This window comes from Lathyrus oleraceus, chromosome 6 (genome assembly GCF_024323335.1).
Source record: "Lathyrus oleraceus cultivar Zhongwan6 chromosome 6, CAAS_Psat_ZW6_1.0, whole genome shotgun sequence".
NCBI lineage: Eukaryota > Viridiplantae > Streptophyta > Magnoliopsida > Fabales > Fabaceae > Lathyrus > Lathyrus oleraceus.
In genome coordinates, this window is record NC_066584.1 from 478,978,209 (window position 1) to 479,003,575 (window position 25,367).

The 25,367-nt window shown below is 33.7% G+C and overlaps 2 protein-coding genes across 3 annotated transcripts; both read left to right on the plus strand.

The window, feature by feature from the left end:
* The first annotated feature begins 2,155 nt into the window (after positions 1–2,155).
* LOC127098308 (uncharacterized) lies at positions 2,156–10,317 on the plus strand. 2 transcript variants are annotated; one of them, XM_051036869.1, is made up of 10 exons: positions 2,156–2,498; positions 3,424–3,501; positions 4,321–5,016; positions 5,199–5,301; positions 6,434–6,534; positions 6,606–6,780; positions 9,287–9,457; positions 9,546–9,646; positions 9,839–9,960; positions 10,089–10,317. In XM_051036869.1, the coding sequence occupies exons 1-9, from the start codon at positions 2,283–2,285 to the stop codon at positions 9,896–9,898; spliced, it is 1,701 nt and encodes a 566-aa protein (XP_050892826.1). In that variant the 5' UTR covers positions 2,156–2,282; the 3' UTR covers positions 9,899–9,960; positions 10,089–10,317. The 2 variants fall into 2 exon arrangements, with proteins under 2 accessions (XP_050892826.1, XP_050892825.1); XM_051036868.1 differs by having other exon boundaries at positions 2,157–2,498; positions 10,071–10,317.
* Positions 10,318–11,842: 1,525 nt separating this feature from the next.
* Positions 11,843–13,514, plus strand: LOC127098309 (auxin-responsive protein IAA32). Its single transcript, XM_051036870.1, has 4 exons — positions 11,843–12,554; positions 12,641–12,865; positions 12,938–13,046; positions 13,222–13,514. The coding sequence occupies exons 1-4, from the start codon at positions 12,410–12,412 to the stop codon at positions 13,283–13,285; spliced, it is 543 nt and encodes a 180-aa protein (XP_050892827.1). The 5' UTR covers positions 11,843–12,409; the 3' UTR covers positions 13,286–13,514.
* The last annotated feature ends 11,853 nt before the right edge of the window (positions 13,515–25,367 follow it).

The window sequence follows — 25,367 nt, forward strand, 5'->3', positions numbered from 1 at the left end:
AATTAACTAAATAGAACGACAAAACAGGTATACTAATGTGTTACCGACTTCGTGAAATTGTGCCGAATGAGTGTCAAAAAACAAGTAGAATTGGAGACTGATCAATATTCTTCATTATGAAGTCTCAATTTTGAAGTCTTTTTTCTTTTGTAATCATCCATCCATTTTAATGTAAATCATTTGACCTTTTTATATAGGAAGAATAGATCCATTGGAGGATATGATTAACGCTTTCTTCGAGGTACACCTTTGTTGTAGAGTAGGTAGGTATAATATTAAATCTTGGATAGGTAAAAAAAATTCTAATCGTTTGAAGAAGTACTTATTAGTTTGACGTTGATTAGCATCATACATAATAACTCTCCACTTATTAAAATACTCTAGAATAACGTATTGACATATATAATGAAATGTTCAGAGTTCAGAATCTATCAGAGCCTGAAGACTAGATGAGGTTAGGATAACTCAGAGTGTATCAGTGGTGCCTTCTTCAGAAGATTTCACTAGTGACAACTAGAGTAGACAATATTTTCAGGACTTCTACAAGAATACCATTGAAACAGATATCAATGACATCCAGACATCCAGACATCATAGTCTACTATAATAGAGTCCAAAATCTCTATATTCAAAGTCTCTCTAGGAACATAGTTCATAAGCTTGATCTAACATAGTTTTTTTACAAAATCATTATGAAAAGTTCCTTTGCAGTAGTGTTGACTTTGATAAATCCGCAACTTAACTTTTCTTGCTTCAATCTTTCTTCATAGTTGACTCTTTTACAAATTTGAGTATCATTCAGAATCTACTTCTTTAAACATTGTAGATATGCACACTTGAACGCTAAGTTGGTGTATAAAATTGTTCTTCTATCTTTTGTTATTATAAAAACTTAAGGTATGTAAATGTAGATTCAAACTTGTTCTTACATGACTCCCTTCCAAGTCCTCTACGACTGACCACCCCTTACACTAGTAAGATATACAAATCCCCCAAACGATGATACAATGATACACCAACAACTAAGTGAAAGAGACATTTTGTTAGCACAACTAAAACATAACCTACTTAAGGAATAACAAGCAATGAAAGTACAAGTTGAAAAGCATATGAAAGTCATACAACTAGAGACAGTTGATACAATTTACCGATATAACTCACTGCCACTGAGGAAACATTAAATGTTAGGAATGCGGTATTTTGCTCCCATCAATGTAATTCATAAAGTAGGACAAACCAGACGAGGGTAAAATTATTTTGTTTTCACATTTTTCATTTGAAGAAGTTTAATGGGACATCCAAAGAATCATACCTTCGTGTACCCTTGACTACAGGTGAGTTGGATCCCCATGTTACAACCAATTGCAATAGTACACACAAGGGGCATATTGCTAAAATGAAAAAATAGTTCCTTAAGTACTAATACAATGAAATGAAATGTATAGCAAGAAGCTACTTGGAAAGCCAAAAAGGATATTGCTTATAACTGCCCCAATTTCAATCTTGAGGGCAAGGTTGGTTTTAAAGGGGATGGTATTATAACGAGACTCCCAACTAAGAAAGAGAAATATGATAACAACAAAAATGCACACATGGGTAAAGTTCTAGAATACAACTAAATTCTATTATGCAAAAGCCACATAATCAAGGAGTATAACAATCATGCATACCACAATTTCTCTCCAAGTTATTAAGGGATCACTACACTTTGGTTAATATATAGTGAGATGGATTGAGAATGTGAGAAATGAATAATGTGTGAGAAATATTCTCATCTCCTCTCTTTTAGAATTCTCTCCTAAATCCTTTCATTACTCTAGATTTGTAATTCCGACCATTCCTCTTCTAAACCATACACACAAAAGTTATCTTTTCAATTTACAAAGAATAATACCCTTCCTTTGGCAATTTACTATTCTTGAAAACCTTTACAAAAACTTCAATTTCATTTTTGAATTTCAATTACTTAGATGAGTGTGTCATCACCATAAATAACTTAACACGTGTAATCCTTAATTACACATGTAACTTTTTCTTCTTCTTTTGAGTAAGTAACTCCAAAATTGATCTTGAATTGGAAAAATTACTCCATATTTATTTATTAATTGTGATAAGTATTATGCCACCTTGTCAAATGTCAACCGCCATAACAAAAGAGAACACAAACGATCACAAGCAAAGGAAAGTATAGAGAGATAAATAATTAAAAAATTAAAAAAATAATAATAATAAGAGCAGCGAAATCAACGACGTTGTTTCTTGCGAGTGTTAATTTCAAAAATATGGGAATCATCCAATACGATCCAATCTATTCTCTCTGCAAAATTTCTTCCCCCTTCCGTCGTTTCCCACGCGCCACCGCTCCTTTCCGTATTAGAGCCTTCTCCACCACCGTCCACGATAAGCCTTCCATTTGCACCGCCGACGAACTTCACTATGTCTCCGTTTCCAATTCCGATTGGAAGCTTGCCCTATGGCGCTACCATCCTTGTCCCAAGGTTACGTCTTTCATTCAATTAACTATCAGTTACTTCATAAATTGTGTAAAATTTCATAAACTTCAATTTTTTTTATGGAATGAAAATCGATCAATTCAAACTGTTGAGTTATGTTATACTACTATCTTGATGATTATGTATATTCAAATCTTATAGTTTAGACATTGATTGATTGGATATATGCTGTATTAATAAACATTGAGTTTAATAACTATACATTGACAATGTAAAATAGTTCTATGAATATGTCTAAGCATATTTCGAAGGGGTGTCCCTTCATAATGTTCTTTCCCTAAATACCTATATGGCTATACATGATTGAATATTTGTGTAAGATTTTCTTGCATCGTCGGTAATTAAATTCATAAAACTTACTTAGTTTTTTAATAACATATTACGTGATATATTAAATACAGAAATAAAATAAGTGTAACGATGCGTTGGATATGTGGTAAGATTAGACATGATAAGATTAGAAATGAAAATATTAGAGAGTGTTAGGATATCACCTACAACAGAGAAGATGGTGGTTTGAACATGTAGAGAGAAGACCTATAAATTATGTGGCAAGGAGAGTGAATTAGATAGAAAGGAGTCAAATAGTTAGAAATAGATGAAGACCTAGAAAAACTATGAGAGAAGTTATTAAGAAAGATCTTGAGATTAACAGTTTGGATAGAAGCATTGTGCTGGATAGAATATTACATGGCGGAAGTTGATCCATGTAGCCGATCCCACTTAACAGGATAAGACTTGGTTGTTGTTGTTACGTGATATATTAAAAAAAGCACTGCGATAAAGTGTTAATTTAAATAGATGTATTGATAAAATTTATTCTTTGTAAAAGTTATTAAAGGGTTTGAGTGTATCAAGATTTATGAGCTATCTCTAAAAATTAAAATTGAATTCAATACTTGTTTCACAGGCACCTCCCAGAAATCATCCTCTACTGCTATTATCTGGAGTGGGGACTAATGCTGTTGGGTATGACCTTTCGCCTCAGGTAATGAACTTTTTTTTCTCTCTCTCTTTTCTAGTAATCTTATTTGTATACAGAATTTCTTAGCTCCTCCTTCATAATTGTGCACTGTGTGTGTTTAGTATGGAAGGTTGATCTGATAGAGAATTGTCTTATAGTTAGAGATAGGCAGAGAGCAAAAAAAACTAGGTAAAATCATTAACATTAGAGGCAAAAGGTCTATATTTGAAATGACGATGTCGTCCAATTCATATAACAAATCCACATAGTGGGATGAGGTTTTGTTAGTAAGACTAGATGAGATGAAATTAGAAATGACAATACTAGAATGATTGTTGGGATAACACCTATAGTTGAGAAGATGGTGGAAACTAGATTTAAGTGATTTAAGTGGGTTGGGTATGCAGAGAGAAGACATGTGGATTATGTAGAGTCAATCAGATGGAGGGTAGTCAAACCGCTAGAGGTAGAGTAAGACATATAAGAACTATAAGAGAAACTATTAAGAAAGATCTCAAGATTAATGAGTTGGGTAGAAGCATGGTGTTTGATGAACATTATGATGTAGTTTTGATGAACTTTGATAGCGAAATTCTGAACTCCTCTTCCTTTAAAGAACGCAATGAAGACACATCTTTTGATTCTTTGTTTTTCCTTCAACCATATATCTTTGTGGTTAAATTTTTGTTTTTCCTTTTATTATTTTATGCAATTAAACTATGTCTGAGTAACGAATGATACTCTCTTCCTAATCATAGCTGGTTATTTGTATGTTATCGAGCATTACATATTTTTCTGGCTTTTTATATCAGGTTTCATACTAACACATGATATGTGCTGCAGTCATCCTTTGCCCGTCACATGTCTGGGCAGGGATTCGAGACTTGGATTCTTGAAGTACGGGGAGCTGGGTTGAGTGTTCAGGGTTTAGATTCCAAAGATATTGAACAGTCTGCCCATGCAATGTCTGAGAAGATGGAAGATATGATGGAAAATGCAACTAATGGATCCATATCGTCAAAAAAGGAATTGGATAACATATCTGGTGATGTGTCCAATTCTGCCTCAGGAGTAGAAACAGAGAATGTGGCTGTCATAGGAGACCTAGCTAGATTTGCTACTGCTTGGGATGAATCAAAGTTGGTCGCTAGTTTGACTGAAACTTTTACACGTTTGTCAGAAAGAGTCTCTGGTTTTCTTGGTGAAAGTCAAGCGAAGGTCATGTCTGCCAAATTTTTTGATCAGATTTCGAAACTTTTGGTGGATTCTCAATTATATGAACAATTCAATGAGGTAAGGGGAAATCTTGCAACTTTGTTGGAAACGAGACAAAATTCTGGCATTACTAGTCAAATAACAGAGTTGAGTGAAAAGCTAGTAGATATTATTGAGGCAGGTCAGCTATCCGTTTCGCCTCCCTTATTTGATTTGCAAGCTCGCTTTACGTCTACAATAGAAGATTTTCAGAAGCAATTGGACTTGATGGTGAAGTACAATTGGGACTTTGATCATTACTTGGAAGAAGATGTTCCTGCAGCGGTAAGGTGACATCTGATCATGTTGCAATGTTACACGTTCATAATTCTTTTTTTCACCGGTTAACAATCATATGAGTTGCAATCCCTTTCTTTTTTGTGATAATCAGACTTCAGAAGAAACCTTCTCTGGCTGCATATATCTTATTCTTATATGATTTTTTTGGTTTTATCTTTATCGGACAGATGGAATACATTTTGAAACAAAGCATAACAAAAGATGGGAAATTGCTTGCAATTGGACACTCCATGGGTGGCATTTTGCTATATTCAATGCTGTCACGATTTGGTAAGTTTCCAGCTTTTGATAGTGCAGATTTACCATAGACCATTTTTCTTTTATTTGTTATCATCTTATTGTTTACTCGATCATTTTTTAATTTCGAGCAAAGGTGTAGGATTTGAAAATTTCCATAGCAAGCTAATATCATAATGATGGCCATCTATGGGCGATATGTTATCTCTGTTCTATTGTTGAGTTGACCAAATATACCATCATTTATTCAGTTATTAGTTGTCAAGACTTTGAATTGGTCTTTAGTACAATATTTACTTTGTGGGGAAAATGACAGCAAACAACTTTGTTTATGAAAATCATTACCTCTGTTTTTTTGTTTTTAACAAAAGCCTTTTTACACAATGTGGGGTTGACTGCACCTCACAATATCCTCTATTATCATGCCCAATGATAAACAACTTAAATTTAAATCTTTCATAATGGTTTAATTTGACCTATAATTTTTTATTGCTCACTATTTAATATATTTATTTATCTACCTTAAACCATCGGGAATGGCCATCATTTTATCTAATGCACTCTCCTTTCTGGGGATTCTACAAGTTTTCTGTACACTTGCGTAGTTGTGGTTAAGTCACTAACAATAATCAATATCAATTTCTGAACCCAACATGATCTTTCCTGAATGACATTTCAAAGGTCTAAAACACAAACAGCTATATATCTTGATGAATTACAAAAAAGACCAAACTTTAGAACCATCTGAGATTCAGTCCACACGTAGATATGCGCAAGATTGAGTCAAGTATACTACTAGACTCACATGAGAATTTATGAGTCTTTTTTATAGTTTTAGTGAAACTAGGATTTAATTTGAAATATATCTATTGGCATCTTGATAACTTTGGCTTGATTATTTTCTTACATAAAATAACAATACTCGTAAACCAGTTCTACCTTTTTATATTTCCATGATACACAGGTTAGTCTTTTGTTGCTTTTAATTATACTATAATATCAGCTCCTTCAAAAAATTGTGAATACATAATGGCAGATTTTACTAGTGAGCATACATAATGGTATAAACCTAGGTCTTCTGGTAGCACTGTACAAAATAAATATATAAGTTATTTATTTATTTATTCATTTATATATGATTTGTTATCATTATATTTCATGTAAGGTTCTGAAGGAAAAGAATCCAGATTGGCTGCAGTAGTTACCCTTGCATCATCTCTGGACTACACATCATCCAAATCAACCTTGAAGTTACTCTTGCCACTCGTAAGTGGATAGTTTTATCCTTTTCTTGTCAGAATATTTGGCAAGGACCTAATGAAGTCATTTTTAAACAGGCAGATCCTGCACAGGCTCTGAGTGTCCCTGTTGTTCCTTTAGGGGCATTGTTGGTAGCAGCTTATGAGGTTTCATCTCGTTCACCATATGCACTGTCATGGTTAAATACTTTGATTTCAGCTGAGGGCATGATGGATCCTGATTTATTTAAAAGGCTAGTCTTGAATAACTTCTGTAAGTTTCTAACCCTGAGAAATCTATTAATATCTGTGTACCATCAAGTAATTATTTAAGTATTCAGGGAAATTTGTTCTTGACATGTTAGTTTCAGAGCCGTTGTTAGGACGTAGGAATTTGATCCCTCCTATTATTTTGAATTTCAGCACAAGGTAAAATTGGCTTGTGCATAGGCTTTTTGTTGCATTGTAGCTGGGGTATAGTTTGTTTATAGTTTATTTTGGGATCAGTAATAATATCTTGGTTAATATCTGACAACTATATCATTGTGAAATAACAAACTATTGATTCCTTTTCACCAATTATTTGGATTGAATTTATTCCAAAGCACACTTTGGTGTTTAAAAGGATCTGGAGGCAATAGCATAGCCGTTAGATTGATACTATAATGTAAATGCTGAATTATGCTTTGGCTTTAATTATTTTTTTCATGAAAATATAAATTAGAGATCCTTTCTTCTCATGTGTATTTTTAGTGTCATATCTTGTAAAGTAATTTTTTTTGAGCAATCAGTTGGCTTCATATGCTATTTGTTTTGGTCTCTTAACATAACTTCTGTCTGACATAAAAACACACCCTTCTTTTTAAAGCACATTTGATACTTATAAAAATCATACCAGTCGCTCCATTTTATGGATGTTGAGAATTGTATGCAGTGGTGTATCCAAAGACTATGACTCAAGAGTTGCAGACTATTGAACTCTAATTAATAATAACTATTATACACGTTTCTTGTTTATAAAAAAATTGGAAAGAAGAAATTATTATTAAAAACGGTGGCACTAATGATCATTTTTTACAACTGTCCCGATAAAATTCGAATTCTGTCCCTTGAGGTTCTACATGTGATACACACACACACACATATATCTAAATTAATTTTAAAAAGAGTTAATACATCTACTCAAATAGAACAACAACAACTAAGCCTTATCCCACTAAGTGGGGTCAACTACATGAATTAACTTCTACCATAATTCTATCCTAACCGTTAATCTTGAGATCTTAATAACTTCTCTTGTGGTTTTTTAGGCCTTCCTCTACTTCTAGCTGTTTGACTTCTCTTCATCTGATCTACTCTCCTTATTATAAGATCTACAGGTCTTCTTTCTCATGTCCAAACCATCTAAGTCTATTTTCCACCATGTTTTCTACTATAGGTGTTATCCCAACACTCTTTAATATTGTCCTTTCTAATCTTATTCTGTCTAGCCTTGCCACACATCCAACGCAACATCCTCATCTGTTATCCTTACTTTATTCTCGTGTTGATTCTTAACCGCTCAATATCTCTAGTTTTGAAATCATTGCATGACCACCTTATCATATTAATGTTATTAACATGGGAGAATGCTTAACAAGTTTTCTGAGGACACGTGTTAAGAAATCAAATGTAGAAGAATTCTCTTGAAAACTGTATATTCAATATCTTGAAAATTAAAATTTTGGTTTTTTCCACACCAAATTCTTCTTTTATTTCCCTTTTTAAGTCCTTAACAAGTGCCCTGTTAAATGCCCATAGGACACTTGTTAGCATGACCCTCAAACATATATTTCTCAATATATATGGATCACTACACAAATTAATCCATCAGATTCTATAACGCAACCTATTTTCACAGTTTTGTATTGTCATACAAAAAAAGTTCTTCCAACCATTGTTGAAAAAGATCTTGAAATATAACACAATGTACTTACCGGAAACATAAGTGCTCTCCTTACATTTTGTAAAATGGAATTCATACTAATTCATACAGAGAAAATACCATGTGCATTGCCAAGAGAGAGATTGGGTGTATGCCTGAGTTTGAGAATGAGAAATGAGAAAGCCATCTGTGTTCACCATCATGAGAAATTGAATGAGAGTCTATGGATAGTATGTGCAAAACTATAAAGTGGGAGTGTGCAGCACAAAAAATATAGAGAGATAAGTAAGATATTTTAAATATGAGGGGTTTGCAAGTGCACACCCTAACCTTGTAGGTCTACCCCTGGTTGTATGTTATATGTTATCATCATACAGAATCTTGAGAGACGATATTCAGATGGAATTGAATTAGGGAGATAATATAACTTCATTTAAGCATTCTAAAATGACGAAGTATGTTGAAAAGTGATATTATTTCTCGGTTTTTAATATAATAGTAAGGGTCAAGTCTTTGGACCTAGAAGGCATGGGTAGGTTGAGAAGGGTAAGCTATTTTTTGATGGGTCGGAGGATAAGATATTAAATTATTTAGGAATCATATGATGAGCAGGAAATGATGATTTGACTGGTTTACATGAAATTTAACCAGTTATCTAATCCTGCTCGATGTGCTGTCTAGATATTGTCAATTTTGCTCCAATCAGCTGGTAGGTATATCTGGGATTAGAAGAACATTTTTCTGTAATAATATTGGTATATGCATTGCACTCACCTTTTTATTCTTCAGTTAAGAAAATTATATTTGGCTAAACAACTTATAAATCACCTTCGTATAATATAATTGCATCTGGCAGGCACCATACCTGCAAAACTTCTCTTACAACTCACAACTGCATTTCGAGAGCGTGGTTTATGTGATAGGAATGGGACATTTTTTTACAAGGACCATCTACACAAAAGCAACGTACCTATTTTAGCTATTGCTGGAGACAAGGATCTGATTTGCCCACCCGAAGCCGTGGAAGGTATTTTTCATATCCTAGTTGTAGATGTTTTATTTTCCTGCCAGGCTTTTAGTAAATGAATATTCTCAAAGTTTTTTCTTATGAGCAGATACTATTAAACTAATTCCTGAGCACCTAGTTACCTATAAACTTTTTGGAGATCCTGAAGGCCCGCATTATGCTCATTATGATTTGGTTGGAGGAAGACTGGTATTACCTTACTCCCTTTACTTTCATTCTTAAGTTTATTTTAGATTGGAAAATGGTTGTTTATCTCATTTAAGCACGACTTGTTTTGTTTCGTAGTATCAGGATTGTTTTGACACGAATAATTGGTATTTGTATTCTTAAAACCTATTGCTGCTTTCTATGTGATGTTTATTATGCGTATATTGAACACAGGCAGTGGAGCAAGTATATCCTAGTATAATTGAATTTCTTAGTTGTCACGACGAGAAATGACGAACACCAATCTCCATCAAATACATTCTTCTATGGTCATGCTTGATAATCATTCCTAACAGGTCTGAGTTTCTTGCTCCCTTTTGTATATCCTAATAGATCTCTTATGCAGCACTCACCAAAGGCTGTTGATGGCACTCGCAAGATCATTTATCTGGTTGATTTTTACTAGGTACATTATTCGTTGCAGAAAGTTAAAAGAATTCATATCTCTTTCGAGTTTCGTGCATTCTGAAGGCGCTGAATTACTACCAAAGATATATAGTTACAGAAATTACAAGTCCATAGTCCTTTAGAAAAAATTTCAGCATTATTGCTGATTTGTTGTAATATTCATGTACAGAACATCTTACAAGTTTCCTGAATGTATATTGGCCTATTTAAGTTCAAATACAAAATTTTAGGAGGTGTTTTGGTTTCTCCTTTTTTTCCCTCTCTTAATAATTGAACCAAACAAACCCACCCTTAGACATGATTTGGAACATGTAACAGACACACACTGTCGTCACTAGAAGAAAAGGTTACTGTATGTCGATAGTAAGAAGATAAAAAACTAGATACAAGGGCATTGTTTCTTTGCCAGCAAGAGATCTCAATAATGGGTTCACCTTCTACATTGTCTTCAAGGGTGGTCCCTCCATTGTTGATCTTGACATCTCAATAAATATCTAAATCAATCCTTGACTTTATTTTAAACTTTACACCTAGATATACTAGTTTTCCTCTAGAAGTGGATGCAATGATCATCATTTTGCTAAATGCATACTTTATCAGAGACATAGGTTTAGAAAATTGTTTTCTGAATTATATTCTATAATCCAGCAGTTTAACTAATAAAGCACCACATTTTTCTGCTTGTAACTCATAAAAAGAGAAATAAAAGTGTTGGTATGAAAAAGCAGGATGGTGTGGGATGTTGGAATCCTACAAAATCGCTGTTCCCTTGGAAAGTGGCAGTCATGTCACATACATAGTATGAAGATAACTCAAACAGATGTTCTAAAATTAGAGAACTTTATGCTTATATCTTATCTATTGTCACGTTGCTCACCGTGTTTGATTATGAGGTCATAAAAAATAATTTTAAATTATTTAATTTTGTAATGTTGATCTTAGTTAACAGTGAATTAAAGATGAAAGATGAAGTGATTTATATTCAAAAAATTTAAGGATTAATTTGTAAAATTTAAAAATTATTCAGAACTAATCTTTATTTTAAAAAAAAGAGTCAATTTATAAAGTTTGAAAATCATGAGGACTGACTTGTAAATTTAAAAGTTAATTTCACATTCACTTTCATTTTAGATGTCATTAATTTATCTTTTTAAAATAATTAAATAATTGATATGTTTGGTTTATATATGAACCAAAAATGTTAATTTTCAATCAATCAAAATATAAATTCTTTTTATTAATTATTCAATAAATCTATAAAAAAAAATTACTTGGAACGGATGGAGTATCATTTTAATAATTCTTCATATTTTTTATCTCAAAAAAATTTGTACACATTATTTTAAGAGAAAATGGATGATGCACTGAAAGTGTAAATTTAGTTTACACTGTCAACCAATGACGATCATGCATCCCGCCAAGTCAGACTGAAAATTTTAAAATACTGATATGACATGGCAAAATGATATATTCCTATTAGATGACCGAATAAAAAAAAATTACACTGTCAATACATCACCATTATGCGACATTAGTATTTGCATTAAAATGCTTTATCTAAACATTTTATAATAATCAAGTTTATTTTCAAAAGTCCAAGCACTAAACTCTAATAATCAAGTTTATTTTCAAAAGTCCAAGCACTAAACTCTAATAATCAAGTTTACTTTCAAAATTCCAAGCACTAAACTCCAAACTCTTTCTATCAAACACTTTCATGGAAGTTAGTGAATCTCTTCAAGTGTATGTTTGGACTAACATTTACTAGTTAGTCAGGATCACACTGCAACATGATTTTGATTAATGGAACAATAAATATGTCCGAGTCAGTGTCGGTGTTCAAAACCAACACCAACACTTACAATGTAACTTCTGTTAGTAGTGCATGCATTAATTACACTGAAACTTGTGCTACTAAATTTCTGAGACTGCAGTTATGATAAATGTATTGCTATAAGGGTACATCATTACCTTCAATGTTGACATAACATTTTCCATTTACTGTCACAAAATGAAAAATTGACGCAAGATTCTGAACATTTGTAGCAATGTTAGGTAGCATAATCCAGAATAACTTCTGTAAAGGATCAATTTCTCCATCCCTTGTTCTTTTGCTGTTTTGTTTTTACCATGTCTTCCATGTTGACAGTAACAGAAGATAAGCTTTATGCATTCAATGATTAATAATGGAGTAGGTTTTCTTGTCTTCCATGTGCTTTTCGAATTTCATTTTCGATACTAAAAATAAATTCAGTATAAATGTCCAAGTCTAGTAATGAAACTCATAACATTGATTACTACTAGTACTATACTTTTATACGACATTATATTATCGCAATGGACTCGAATTCATCTAGCTTTCTTTTGAACCCTTCGAATTTTCACTCAGTTTTTTATCAAGATAAACGCGATGATGGCATAATTGATCTTGGTCTTAGTCTCGGAACGGTTCATCATGATGCTTATCATTCTTCAACCAACTGTATGAGTTCATTGTTTAAGTTCTTTTTCTTATTTTTCATAGTGTTTACTTTTATGATAATGAAATGATGTTTGGTTTGGATTCAGTGTATGATGATGACCTTATGGAATGGCCTAATGTGAAGAATTCAAGCACGGAGCATTCGAGATCTGTTCATGAAAACTTTGATGAAGAGATAGAGGGGGTTCAGAGTAATGAGAGATGGGCTTATGTGAAGGTTAACATGGATGGTGTCTCCATAGGTAGGAAAATTTGTGTTCTTGATCATGGAGGATATTCAAGTCTAGCAATTCAACTAGAAGACATGTTTGGTAAGCAGTCTTAATAATGACTTTTTTCTAGAATAGCTTATTATATTTTTAACTGATTGTACTACTATTCAGGTAGCCACTCAGTTTCTGGTATAAGGTTGTTTCAATCTGGATCAGAGTATTCATTATTCTATAAAGATAGAGAAGATAATTGGAGGGCTGTTGGTGATGTTCCTTGGAAGTATGTACTCATCTCCTTACATTCTTTAGTTGAATAATAATATCTGACCGACTAATATGTCTAATAGAAGGTGTGCCTGATGTCTGATATGATACCGTTAACGTGTGTCGTGTCTGGTATTTGTATTGAGTGTGTATTTTGGAGGTAATAGGCCTAACTTGTTTTTTTTAAGCAGGGAGTTTGTGGAATGTGTGAAAAGGCTGAGGATTGCAAGAAAGAATGAAGCCTATGTTAATTAAATTGTTTTGATGAGTTTTTGTTGAGTTGTGTGAGTTTAGATGCATTAAACTCTTTGCACGTGCTATTTTAGATATAGTAGTTCATGGAAAGTTGAAATGTGGTAATGAATCTAAGGACTTTGATGCTTAACACTTGGTGACTTGTGTAACACGTTTTAATTTCAATTGATTCCTAACAATATGGAGCTTGAGGATCGGAGCATCATTAATAATTACTATTAATTGGTTATGTACAAACAAGGGTCTCAAATAGATTTCATAAACAAGTACATTGTTAATATTTCCGTCTTTCCACCGCATTGAATAACAACAAGGTTAATGCTAACATGTGTTCCAATGACACAAATTAATGATTTATTTGTAGAAATATTTTTTTGGAATTCGTACATTTAATTTTTTGAAATTTAAAACATTGTTTTATTTCACAAAAAATTTCTAATTGTAATATCCTTGACTTATGTCTTAAGGACATAAATTAGCAAGACTCTAACAACAATCATATAAAATGAGTTGGAGATCGTATCTTAACAAAAGAAACTTTAGTGTATTAAATGTATGAATTGTAGCATTTGGATATCGCATTTGAACTTAAAATCTTAAGGCTTTGATCCATGCGATGCACCATTGTTATTTCAGTTCAATGGAACATGTTGTCTGACCAAGAGACCTTGGTTTAATCGGTCTTTGACCAAGGGGCCCTAGTCTAGTCGGACTCATATACCATTGTTAAGTCACGAGGGGTCCAAAGATATCACATTAGACTTTGAAGAAACGCATAAATGAGTTGGATACACATATTCATCAAAAACTTTGAAACGAGTCTATGAATCATTTCAGATATAAAATATTGAAATCAATTGATGTGGAATTCATTGACAACTTAACCTATTATCGATTAGTAAAATGTGACTAATAATCGTTAAGATAAGATATTAGCCCCTTGATTGAAGTAAGAGTATTTGATTATTAACTGCATCACAATTAATTGTCGTTAAAATCAGTTGGTGCATCATAAATGAAGAAGAAGAAAAACTCAAAGGTAAAACCTTATCTATAAACAACTAATCATTACATACATCTAGTCCACTAAACACAAAATTATGCACAACGACAACATACTAATCTCAGTTACTAATATTAGTACTTGAAAAGTATAGAAGATTTAGAGGCATTGATTTACGAAATCAAGTGATAAACTTGTTGTAAATATTATAGCATTGGCGTTAAATTCAATAGCAAACCATGTGAAACTCAAACTAGGAAAAAGTGTTGTATCCGTCAAAGTCATAAGAAGAACCTTTTCCCTAAATTTGCGGCACATGATTAGGCCATCCAGAGTCCTAATTTGATGGGGTCAACAAGTCAACAAAATCGTGTAAAATTGTACACGCAAATCGGAGAGCATGACATCACAAGGAACAAATCCTAGCTTATAAAAAAAGTTGTAAATTCTATACCTCTCTATATGAATACATGGACATTTATAGACACTTTTACCTTCAAACAACATACATCAAAGTTGCAACTTAGTTCATTTAGAACCTCCTAACTTATCAACAAATACAATTAGAAGATACATAACACATGTACAGTAACTTGTGTGTTGTACTACTAAAACTAATTTGTTGTGAAATTGGTGAGAAGAAAATAGAATATGATTGGTTTCTTTATCAGGAAGAAAATCATAAAACAAAAAAGAAGAGAGAAGAAAGATAATTAAAAGTAGTTAAAAATTAGATTTTTGATTCAATTACACATTAGGAAACAATGTTTACAATTGAATCTCAACCACACCACTTTCTCCCTCTAATTAGAACTATTAGGGATTGATGAAGAAGTGGTGAGTGATATGTTATTTCTAAGAAAACTAAACTCTAACTTTCAACTAACATACTAAACAATTGGCCAAATGGATTGGCCCAATTCGACATGTTAACTTAAACAACAAGCTAACATATACATCTGCATGCAAGAACAAACTTCGACTACAACTTCACATCTTCGACTGCTGTCGAACCATAAAGTTAACCTTGTTGAGGCTAGAGTTCGATCCAACTACTATAAATCTTCATCTTAGAACAAACTTTACACTAACAAAGGAACAAACTATGGTTTTCATCATGAAACTTTATCAACTGCATACAGTGGAAGAACTTGCTACTTGACAATGTCTTGGTGATCATATCAGCAGCATTGTCATCAGTCGAAACCTTCAGCACTTGGACTTCTCCATGCTCGATTATCTCTCTGACAAAATGCAACCTCACATCGATGTGTTTGGTTCGCTCATGATATGTTGAATTCTTAGATAGATGTATGACACTTTGGCTATCACATTTAATAGTGATAACTTGACCTTAAAGTTTCAGCTCCTTAGCAAAACCTTCAAGTCACAATGCTTCTTTCACAACTTCAATGAGGACAATATACTCCGCTTCAGTGGTTGATAAGGAAACAACCTTCTGAAGTGTTGATTTCTATCTAATTGTTGTGCCAAACATAGTGAACACATCAACCTTGTACTCTAAGGATTTGAATGAACGAAAGGAGCACAAGTCGTCATTTGTTGGTGAAGGATTATCGGTTAAAGGAAAGTTCTCAAAGAAAGATGGTAGATTTGAGAAGATGAATGGTAAAGTTCTACATAATTTTTATGGTGGTAATTCTCTTTCTATTAGGTGTTATCATTGTAAAAAGGAGGGCCACACAAGAAAGGTGCGTCCTGAACGTCTGAATAATCACGATGGAGAGGCTAATGGTAATGCAGCGATTGTGCAAGATGATTATGAATCATCTAATGTCCTGGTAGTTTCAAGCATCGACTATAGCAAGGAGTGTATTATGGATTCACGTTGCACTTGGTACATGACTCCAAAGAAATATGTGTTTGAGTAATTATGTGATCAAGATGGTGGATCAATGTTGTTTGGAAAAAACAAAGCCTGCAATCACAGGTATTAGATCTGTAAGATTCAAACTCCATAATGAGTCAATAAGGCTATTGACTGATATCAGCTATGTACCTGAACTTAAGAGGAACTTAATTTCTCTTGGTGAGTTCGACAAGAAAGGATATGTTTTCAAAGAAGGGAAAAGTATCCTAAGGGTAATGAAGGGGTCGAAGGAAGTCTTGAGAGGCATCAAAAGGCTAGACATGTATACCCCTGAGGATAAAGTTATAAGTGGTTCTGTATATGTGACATCCACAAAACCTGTGTCGAAGACTGATCTGTGGCACACGCGACTTGTCCATGTCAGTGAAAGAAGCCTAGTCGAATTGTCGAAATAAAATATGTTATGTGATGACAAGGTCGAAAAACTAGAGTTTTGTGAACCTTATTTATTTGATAAATCTTGTAGGGTGAAGTTTAACGAAGGTAAACAAAGAACACATGGATCCCTTGATTATATCCATGCTGATCTTTGGGGGCCTACAAGAAATCCTTCACACTCAGGTGCAAGATATTTCATATCCATAGTTGATGATTACTCACGAAATTTGTGAGTATTCATTCAGAAAGCTAAGGATGATACTTTTGAAATTTTCAAAAGTTGGAAGACTCTGGTCGAAAAGTAAACTGGCAGGATGATTAAGAGGTTGAGGACCGATAATGGTCTTGAATTTTGCAATGAGGCTTTCGACAGTTATTGTGCTACGTCTGGTATTGCAAGACACAAAAATACTGAAGGTACTCTCCAACAAAATGGTTTGGTTGAAAGGTTTAATCGAACCATTTTGGAAAAAGTAAGCTGCATGTTGGTTAGTGCGAGATTAAAGAAGGTTTTTTGGGATGAGGCAGTCATGATTGCAGCTTACCTGATAAATAGGTATCCCTCGACTGCATTGGGGATGAAAACACCTGAAGAAGTCTGGTCGAAACATCCACTTAATCTCGACAGACTTAGAGTATTTGGTTGCTTAGCCTATGCTCACATTAGGCAAGACAATGTCAAACCTAGAGCTCTGAGATGTATGCTTCTTGGGTACCCTGAAGGAGTCTAAGCTTATAGGCTGTGGTGCCTAGGGCCAGGTCACAAGAGGTGTATCATAAGTCGATATGTAGTTTTTAGTGAAGTAGAAATGGCATTCAAGAAAATTGATGATGTTGATCAAAATTTAGAGATCTTTGTAGAAGAGATGGAACTAGAAGAGATTCTTATTAAGGTGGAGCATAGTGATGTTGAATTACATAACCCATATGAAGTCGAAGAAGCAGAAGTTACTGACAAAGTTGAGGAGACTGATAATGACTACATGCTAGAAAGAGACGGGTCGATAAGAGTCATCAAGCCATCTCAGAGACTTGGTTATACAGATCTTATAACTTATGCCTTAATCTCTGGAAGTGAGGTTTTGTATGAAGAACCTAGAGACTATAAGGAAGTTATGAAGAGTCAAAACAAGAATAAATGGATAAAAGCAATGAATGATGAGATTAAATCTCTTCATGATAATAACACTTGGGAGCTGATCGAGAAACCTGTATGGACTAGGTTAGTTAGTTGTAAGTGGATTTTCAAGGTTAAGGAAGGAATCAAATGAGTGATGTCAAAGCGATTTAAGGTAAGGTTGGTTACTAGGGGGTTTACTTAAAAAGAAGGTGTCGACTTCAATGATGTATTCTCACATGTTGTACAACACATATCCATTAGAATGTTTTTAGCCATGGTGGCAAAGTTCGACTTAGAGATTGAACAAATGGATGTAAAGATAACCTTATTCTATAATAATCTAGATGAAATAATCCTGATGAGGCAACCTGAAGGGTATGCAGAAAAAGGAAAGGAAGATTATGCATGGAAGCTGAATAGGTTGTTATATGGTCTGAAACAATCTCCTCGACAATGGAATAGAAGATTCGAAAAGTTCATGGCACACATAGGTTTCACTAGGAGTTAGTTTGACCATTGTGCTTACTTCATATTCCGACCTGGAAATTCACTTTTTATTTTGTTTCTTTATATGGATGGCATCCTCATACCAAACAACAATGTCGAGGATGTTATGAAGGTGAAGGCTTAACTCGATAAGGAGTTCGACATGAAGGATATGAAGGCTTCCTCCAGGATTCTTGGGATTGACATCCAGAGAGATAAAAAGCAATCAAGATTATGCTTATCTCAAGAGACATGCCCGAAGAATATTCTCGACAAGTTTGGTATGTCTAATTCAAAGCCTGTTGTAACACTATCTAATCCTCAGCTCAAGTTGAGTACGACTCAAAGTCCTAGTACTAAAGTCGAAAGAGCCTATACAAATAACATCTCATATGTTAGTATAATTGGTTTTTTTATGTATGTTATGGCATGTACGAGGCCATACATAGCGTAGGGAGTGAGCCTTGTAAGTAGGTATACGGTCAATCCTGGGAAGGCACAATGGCAAGTATTGTAGTGGATTCTAAAGTACATAAATGGGTCTCTGAGCAGAGTCCTGATTTATGGTGGAGCTAGTGGTGATGAAAGCAAAGTCGAAATCAAAGGATTCGTCGATTCTGATTATGGAGGTTGTATGGATTCCATAAAATCTATTTATGGATACTTCTTCAAAGGTAAATAAATCTCTTCCATACAAGAGAGTTTCTTTGAAATGAGCATGAGACTTAGGTAAAGCACACAACATCAACAACTTTTGATCTTCATCATCAATCTTGACCTCGATATTTTTAAGATCAAGAATCAACTTGTTGAACATATCCAGCTGTTAAGGAAAAACTTTGTCTTCACTCATCTTGAATGAATACAAATCTTGCTTCAGGTAGAGGCGATTGACCAAAGGTTTGGTCAAATACTAACCCTCGAGTTTTCTCCACACACTCGCTGCAGTTTTCTCCTTTGGAACTTCCGGAGAACCTTATTACCAAGACTTAAGATGATTTCATTGTGGGCTTTATCGATCATCATCGTCTTCTCCATCTCCGTTAGGGAAACATCCATATTCTCTGATCCTTTCAATGCTTCTAACAAACATTGTTGAACCAGTAGGGCTTGCATCTTTAAGTGACATAGATCGATATCATTCACACCAGTTAATTTTTTCAATCTCATATTTTATTGATGGCATCTTCTCCTCCACACTCACCGCACTAATTTATTATGAAATTGATGCCAAGAAAATAAAGTATGATTGGTTTCTTTATCAGTAAGAAAACCACTAAGCAAAGGAAAAGTTAGAAGAAAGAAGAAAGACAATTAAAAGTGGTTAAAATTTGGATTCTTGATCCAATTATACATTAGAGAACAATGTTTACAATTGAATCTCAATCACACTACTTTCTCTCTCTAATTAGGACTGTCAGGGATTAATGGAGAAGTGGTGACTAGTATGATATTTATAAGAAAACTAAATCCTAGCTTTCAACTAACATGCTAAACAATTGGCCCAATAGACTGACCTGATTCGACATGCTAACTTAAATAACAAGCTAACATACATATATATGCATGAACAAACTTCGACTAAGGTATGCAATCTTCAACTACTGTCGAACCATGTTGAGGCTAGAGTTCGATCCGAATACCACATAAATCATTGATAACATGACTTACATGAGCACACTATAATCATTAACGGACATATAGACATTTAACAATATTGATAAAAAAAATTGTTACAAAGTTTAGGTGAGTTGGATTCCTCACGTTCATTGGGATCAGGGCGAATTTCAAGATTCAAAGAACTTTTACAAAAAATACTTACAGATCATATACTACATATGTTCCTTTTTATAAGAGACGAAATCAAAGTGGTTAGGACCGTTTGTAGTCACAGAAGTTTGTCAAAGCGGTGCCATTGAAATTCAAGATTCGGGTGATATGAGGAGATTTAAAGTAAATGGACAAAGGTTAAAGTATTATTATGGAGGGGAAATTTCAAATGAAAAAGCTTCCCTAATACTTTCGTAACCATGAATCCAGTAGTCAAGCTAATGACACAAAAAGAGAGCTTCATGGGAGGCAACCCATCTTTTCTAACAAATTTCTCTGTTTTTTTTTGCAGCATTTAACTTATGTTAGTAGTTAGATTCAATAAGAGGAATTAGCCACGCTCGCACGTTTCTCAAACATTATTTATATTATCTTTAATGAATGAGTTTGCTACTACTGTTTATTTCAGATTTACAAAAATTACAACCTTAGCATTGAACAAATGAACCAAAAGCACCATCAGATGAAACTTGATCATTAGGAAAGTGACTTACAAAATAAAAGTAAAGGATGAAAAAGGAATCAACAGAATCGTACTCAACTTTCAAATACCTCAACTAGTAAGGTTCGAGACAAATAACTTCCATTGTTTATTATCCCTTTCACTGAGTGTATCCATGCATTTTATTACTTTATCAGGTTTGAACTATTTTTGGTTCAATTTGTCTGGTTTGATTTTCACATACAGAGACAATTGTTTTTTATGAACTCTAAGCCTTTTTAAAACCACCATGTAGTAATAGGTAAAGTCCTTTGCTAACCACTTTGAGCTTAGTCCTTCTTTCGATGACTTAGCCTTATTCATTAGCCATATGACTTGAAAGATTACATCTTTCCACCCTCTTTTTGGAGTTATGTAGAAAAGTTTTAGTTCTAAAGTTGTATGAAAAAGAATAAGTTTGGGGTTGCTTTTGGAAGTGAGCAAGGTTTAAGTTTGGGGTTTGGGTACTAGAGAATAAATGGTCAAAAAATTCAAAAATTTAAAGAAAATAAGAAGTTAAAATAATTTCTTCAAAAAAACGAGAGAAAGAATGCAAAATGAATATTGAGGACCGCAATAGTGATATCTCTAGTACCGTTAATCAAGAAAAGAGTTGGTATGATAATAATAGGAGAACTAGGTACCCAAATCCAAAGTTTTAAACCTACTTTCCCAAAAATATTCTTCCTGGACATAAGCCACGTTACAACCGAAAAATCCCTTAAGTGTGTGTATTTTGATTTCTTTGATGAATTCTATTAGAACATGATCAAACTCAGTATAAACTATTTTGCATGTTAATTGAGAGACTACCCTATCAATTGAGTTAGTCATCGTGAGAGGAGAGTCAGTTTGAGTACTTGTCAAAGATTGAGGATGTTTTCTGAATTTTATGGATTGTAGTTGAAATCTAGAATGGTGGTCAGGTAAAACAAATTTCATATGGTGATCTTCATTTGTTATTGTTGTAACTTATTTTTCTTTTTGGAATTTGCACTGCAGGCAAGTTACTTGAGGATAATCAACATTTCAAGTTTGGAGTTGTGATGACACTCGATCATTTCATGTTTTCTACCGAATAAACAAAGAAAATCAAGTCGAAGATGACCAAATTTTATGAATAATGGCCAAAGAACAGAGTAAAAATGACCAAGTATGAAGAATTTGGGACTTAGAGAAATTTGGCTGAAAAGGAGCAAAAACGAGTAAGCCATTGGAATAATTACGCGTTGCATTGCGTGCACGGTAGAAAAGAAGAAAAGTGGTATTGCACGCCATCGTGCGCGTGGAAGAGCAGTCAATACAGCATCGTGTGCATGATGTAGTCTATTGCGCGCGCGACGAGCCCTTTATCTGGACAACTTGTGACACATTCTGGTACGATTTGATGGCTATAAAAAGGAAGACTTTGTAATTTTTAGGGGTTTTGTGATTGGGTATTGGAAAGTACGATTTACAACATCAGAAGTGAGTTTTGGAGCGCATTCGAAGCCATTGGAGGCCAGATCTTCAAAGAATTCTTATGCAATCTTATTCTTATCAATTGGTATTATAATTTTATCAATATGAGTAGCTAAACAGTTTTAGGTTAGGTTTTGTCTCATGAACCTGTTTCGAACCTATTGGGGCATATGTTTAATTTGATGTTGGATTAATTATCTTACGGTATCATCGTCTAATTTCACTTACGCAAGTTGAATAGGGATAGGAGACCTCTAGTAGGAATTAGTGAGCTATACACAAAAGGATTGGGTATAGTGGTCTTGTTAACTTGTCGTGGAAATATAACGGTGCTTGATTTATGTAATGCATTAGACATCAACATGGGAGAAATAAGGGATTCTAGGCAAAACCTGACCATTTTCTCTAAATTGTCAGAACACTTCTTTTATTTACAATTGCAAACTTGAAACCCCCCCCCCCTCCCCCCCAAATGTTACTTTTTATACTTGCACAAGTATTGCTTTGTTAAATAGTAGTCCATGTGGATTCGATACTATTTTTATTATTGTGACACTATCAGCACACTTGCCGAGAAGTCATTAGTGCATTGTATTTGATGAACCTATTTTGATATTATTAGGACATATGTTTGATTTGATGTTACCTGAATAATTTGATCTATAATTCTATTCAATTGCACCTTATTCTTAATGATATTTATGTGAGATACTCTTTTAATCTGATTTTGAGCACATGAAGAATACTAACCATTAGTTTATGTGTTAGACCTAGGGCAATTGTTGTGCTTACGCTAATGGACTAGGGACAAAAAAATACAAAGTGGCTTAGGAATTAACGTTTTATTGCATTGTCTAATCTTGCTTATGCTTATGGACTATGGATGGAAAATTCTAAGTATAGATTAGTGAGTTATATCCCAAGGGATTGGGTACAACGGGTTTGTTAATTCACCGGGGGATTATAGTGACAATATCATTCATATAATGCATTAAACGTCAACAATAGAGAAATATGAGATTTTATACACAACCTGACCGCTTTCGTCTTATTGTCTGATCAACTTATTTTCTTTTCACATTTGAAACCTGAACCCCCCCCCCCCTCCTCCCACACACACATACGCAATTTAGTATTTTCTACGCATTTCACAATTTGACTTGTTAAATAGGAATCTCTGTGGATTGAATCTTTTTTATTACTACGGTATTATAAGTACACTTACCGAGAAGTCATCATAATGCAATAAAATAAAAGCATAATTTTCACCATTTGGCCTATGACAATCGATTGTCATCTGGTGCAATCGATTGTCACTGAAACACGTTTTGCTATTGACTTCGTAAAAATCACTTTTCTAGGATAGGCAATCCATTTTCATCTGGTGCAATCGATTGCACTGTTATTTATTTTCAAAATTTCAACTAATGCAATCGATTGTCATCTGGTGCAATAGATTGTCATTGTAGTTTTTCCAAAAATTCCAGTGTTCCTTCAGGTTCAGCAGCTTTCCTCACTTTCAATCCTCACACAAACACACCTTAACCCTTAAACAACTTATCTCCAGAATTTAACAACTAATCATGTCATCATAATCGTTAACATGTATTTCACCTATCTCATCATCATTATAGCAATTTCATCATCAAATTCATCATCAAATTCATCATCAAATTAACAGTTTAATAAGTATAATCATGGATTCCTATATTCTCACAACTCCCTAAAACCTTCACGCATCACCAATGGTGGAAAATACATAAACACACCAAAATAAAATTTTATTCATACATTGACACATGAAATTCAACACTCATAACAACATAAAATCGCATAGGATCATTAAATTCAAAATTCTCAATAAATCAATTAATCATATCGGAGGTTAAGGACTCATTTACCCTACCCCTCATGCATAAGTTCCTTTTATCAAAAGGTATTCTCCCCCTTACCTTAGACTTTTCCAGCAAAATTCTTTCAAACTCTATCAATGAAAGTTCTTCATATGCCTTATTTTGCTCTTTCTCTTGCCCTAGCCTCCTTTTCCTCTTTTCTCCCAAAAACTCTACGTATTACTTAACTCTTTCCTTCTGATTCTCTTTTTACACTAAAAATCTAGTCTCCCCATTAAACTATTCCTACTTTACCCTTACTTTTCTCTTTAATCTTCACTCTGCTCTCAATATCTCTACAACTTCTATTTTCTTTTTATCTTTTTATTTTATTTTAAATAATAAAATCAAAATATTATTTCAATTAATAAAATAATTCTAAGTTATTATATCTTTCTCTAATTACTCTCACACCCAACTACAAGATCACTCACCCTCTCTCTCACCCACATTCATTTATCCACCCACACATAATAATCAAATAAAGACATAAATAAACACACAAAAAGTATAATTAAATTAAAATAAAATAATTTACTAAGATTGGGGTGTTACATATGCGGGTTCGTAATCATGTTCGATTGGTTGTTAGGTGTATCTGGCATGGTGATGTTGTGAGGTTGGTAGATGAGGCAATAGACCAGAATGAGGGGAGGCCAGGGGGATAATATTGAGTCGAACTAAATAGAGGTTGGTGCAATTGCGAAAAGTTTCAAGCCTTCTGTATGTCTTGCTCCCATGTCATAGAGGTATGTTCAAAGGCTCGGCATGATCCTTCCAACTTACTATCCTTCGTTTACAAAGTCATAAACTTATGCAATGTGTACAACAATAGCTTTCTGGTGGTAGCAAATCAGGATTATTGGTCTGCATATCAAGGGGAGATAGTTTGGCATAATGAAAATATGTGAAGAAAGAAAAATGGGCGCCTTAACAGCACGCGTATTCGAACTAAAGTGAATACGGCGAATAAAATGGTGAAATTATGTAGTTCATGCCGTCAATCTGACACAATCGTACAAACTGTCACAATGTTGGAGCAAGCTCCACAACATAATTCAAAAATCCACTTTTAGTCCTGCATTTTAATGTAATTCATTTTATGTAACCATTTTATTTGATATTGAAAACAACGTTCATTTCATAAAAATCACAATATTTGGTTAGAACAATTTAAACAACAACTAAGCAACAATTTTTAAACAACAATTAAACAATAAGACAAACAAATACAACGACTAAATAATATATTTATGCGATTACAACCATCAGGACAATTTCCTCTGAACTATGCATCATAATACGACAATCAGTGTCAGTTTTAACTGACTCCAAGAAACGACTTTCTTCATTGTTGTTGTACACCGTAACAAGCCTCTGAATTCTTCTGATTTTCTCAATGTCTCCATCTAACAAACGGATCAAACTCTTCTGAAGATGCTCAAAAGTCTCCATGTTTCAGAGTTAGATCTTCATCAAAGGCTTTACTGTTGAATAAATCAAATTAGCATTTCTCTTGATAATATAGCACGACATTTTA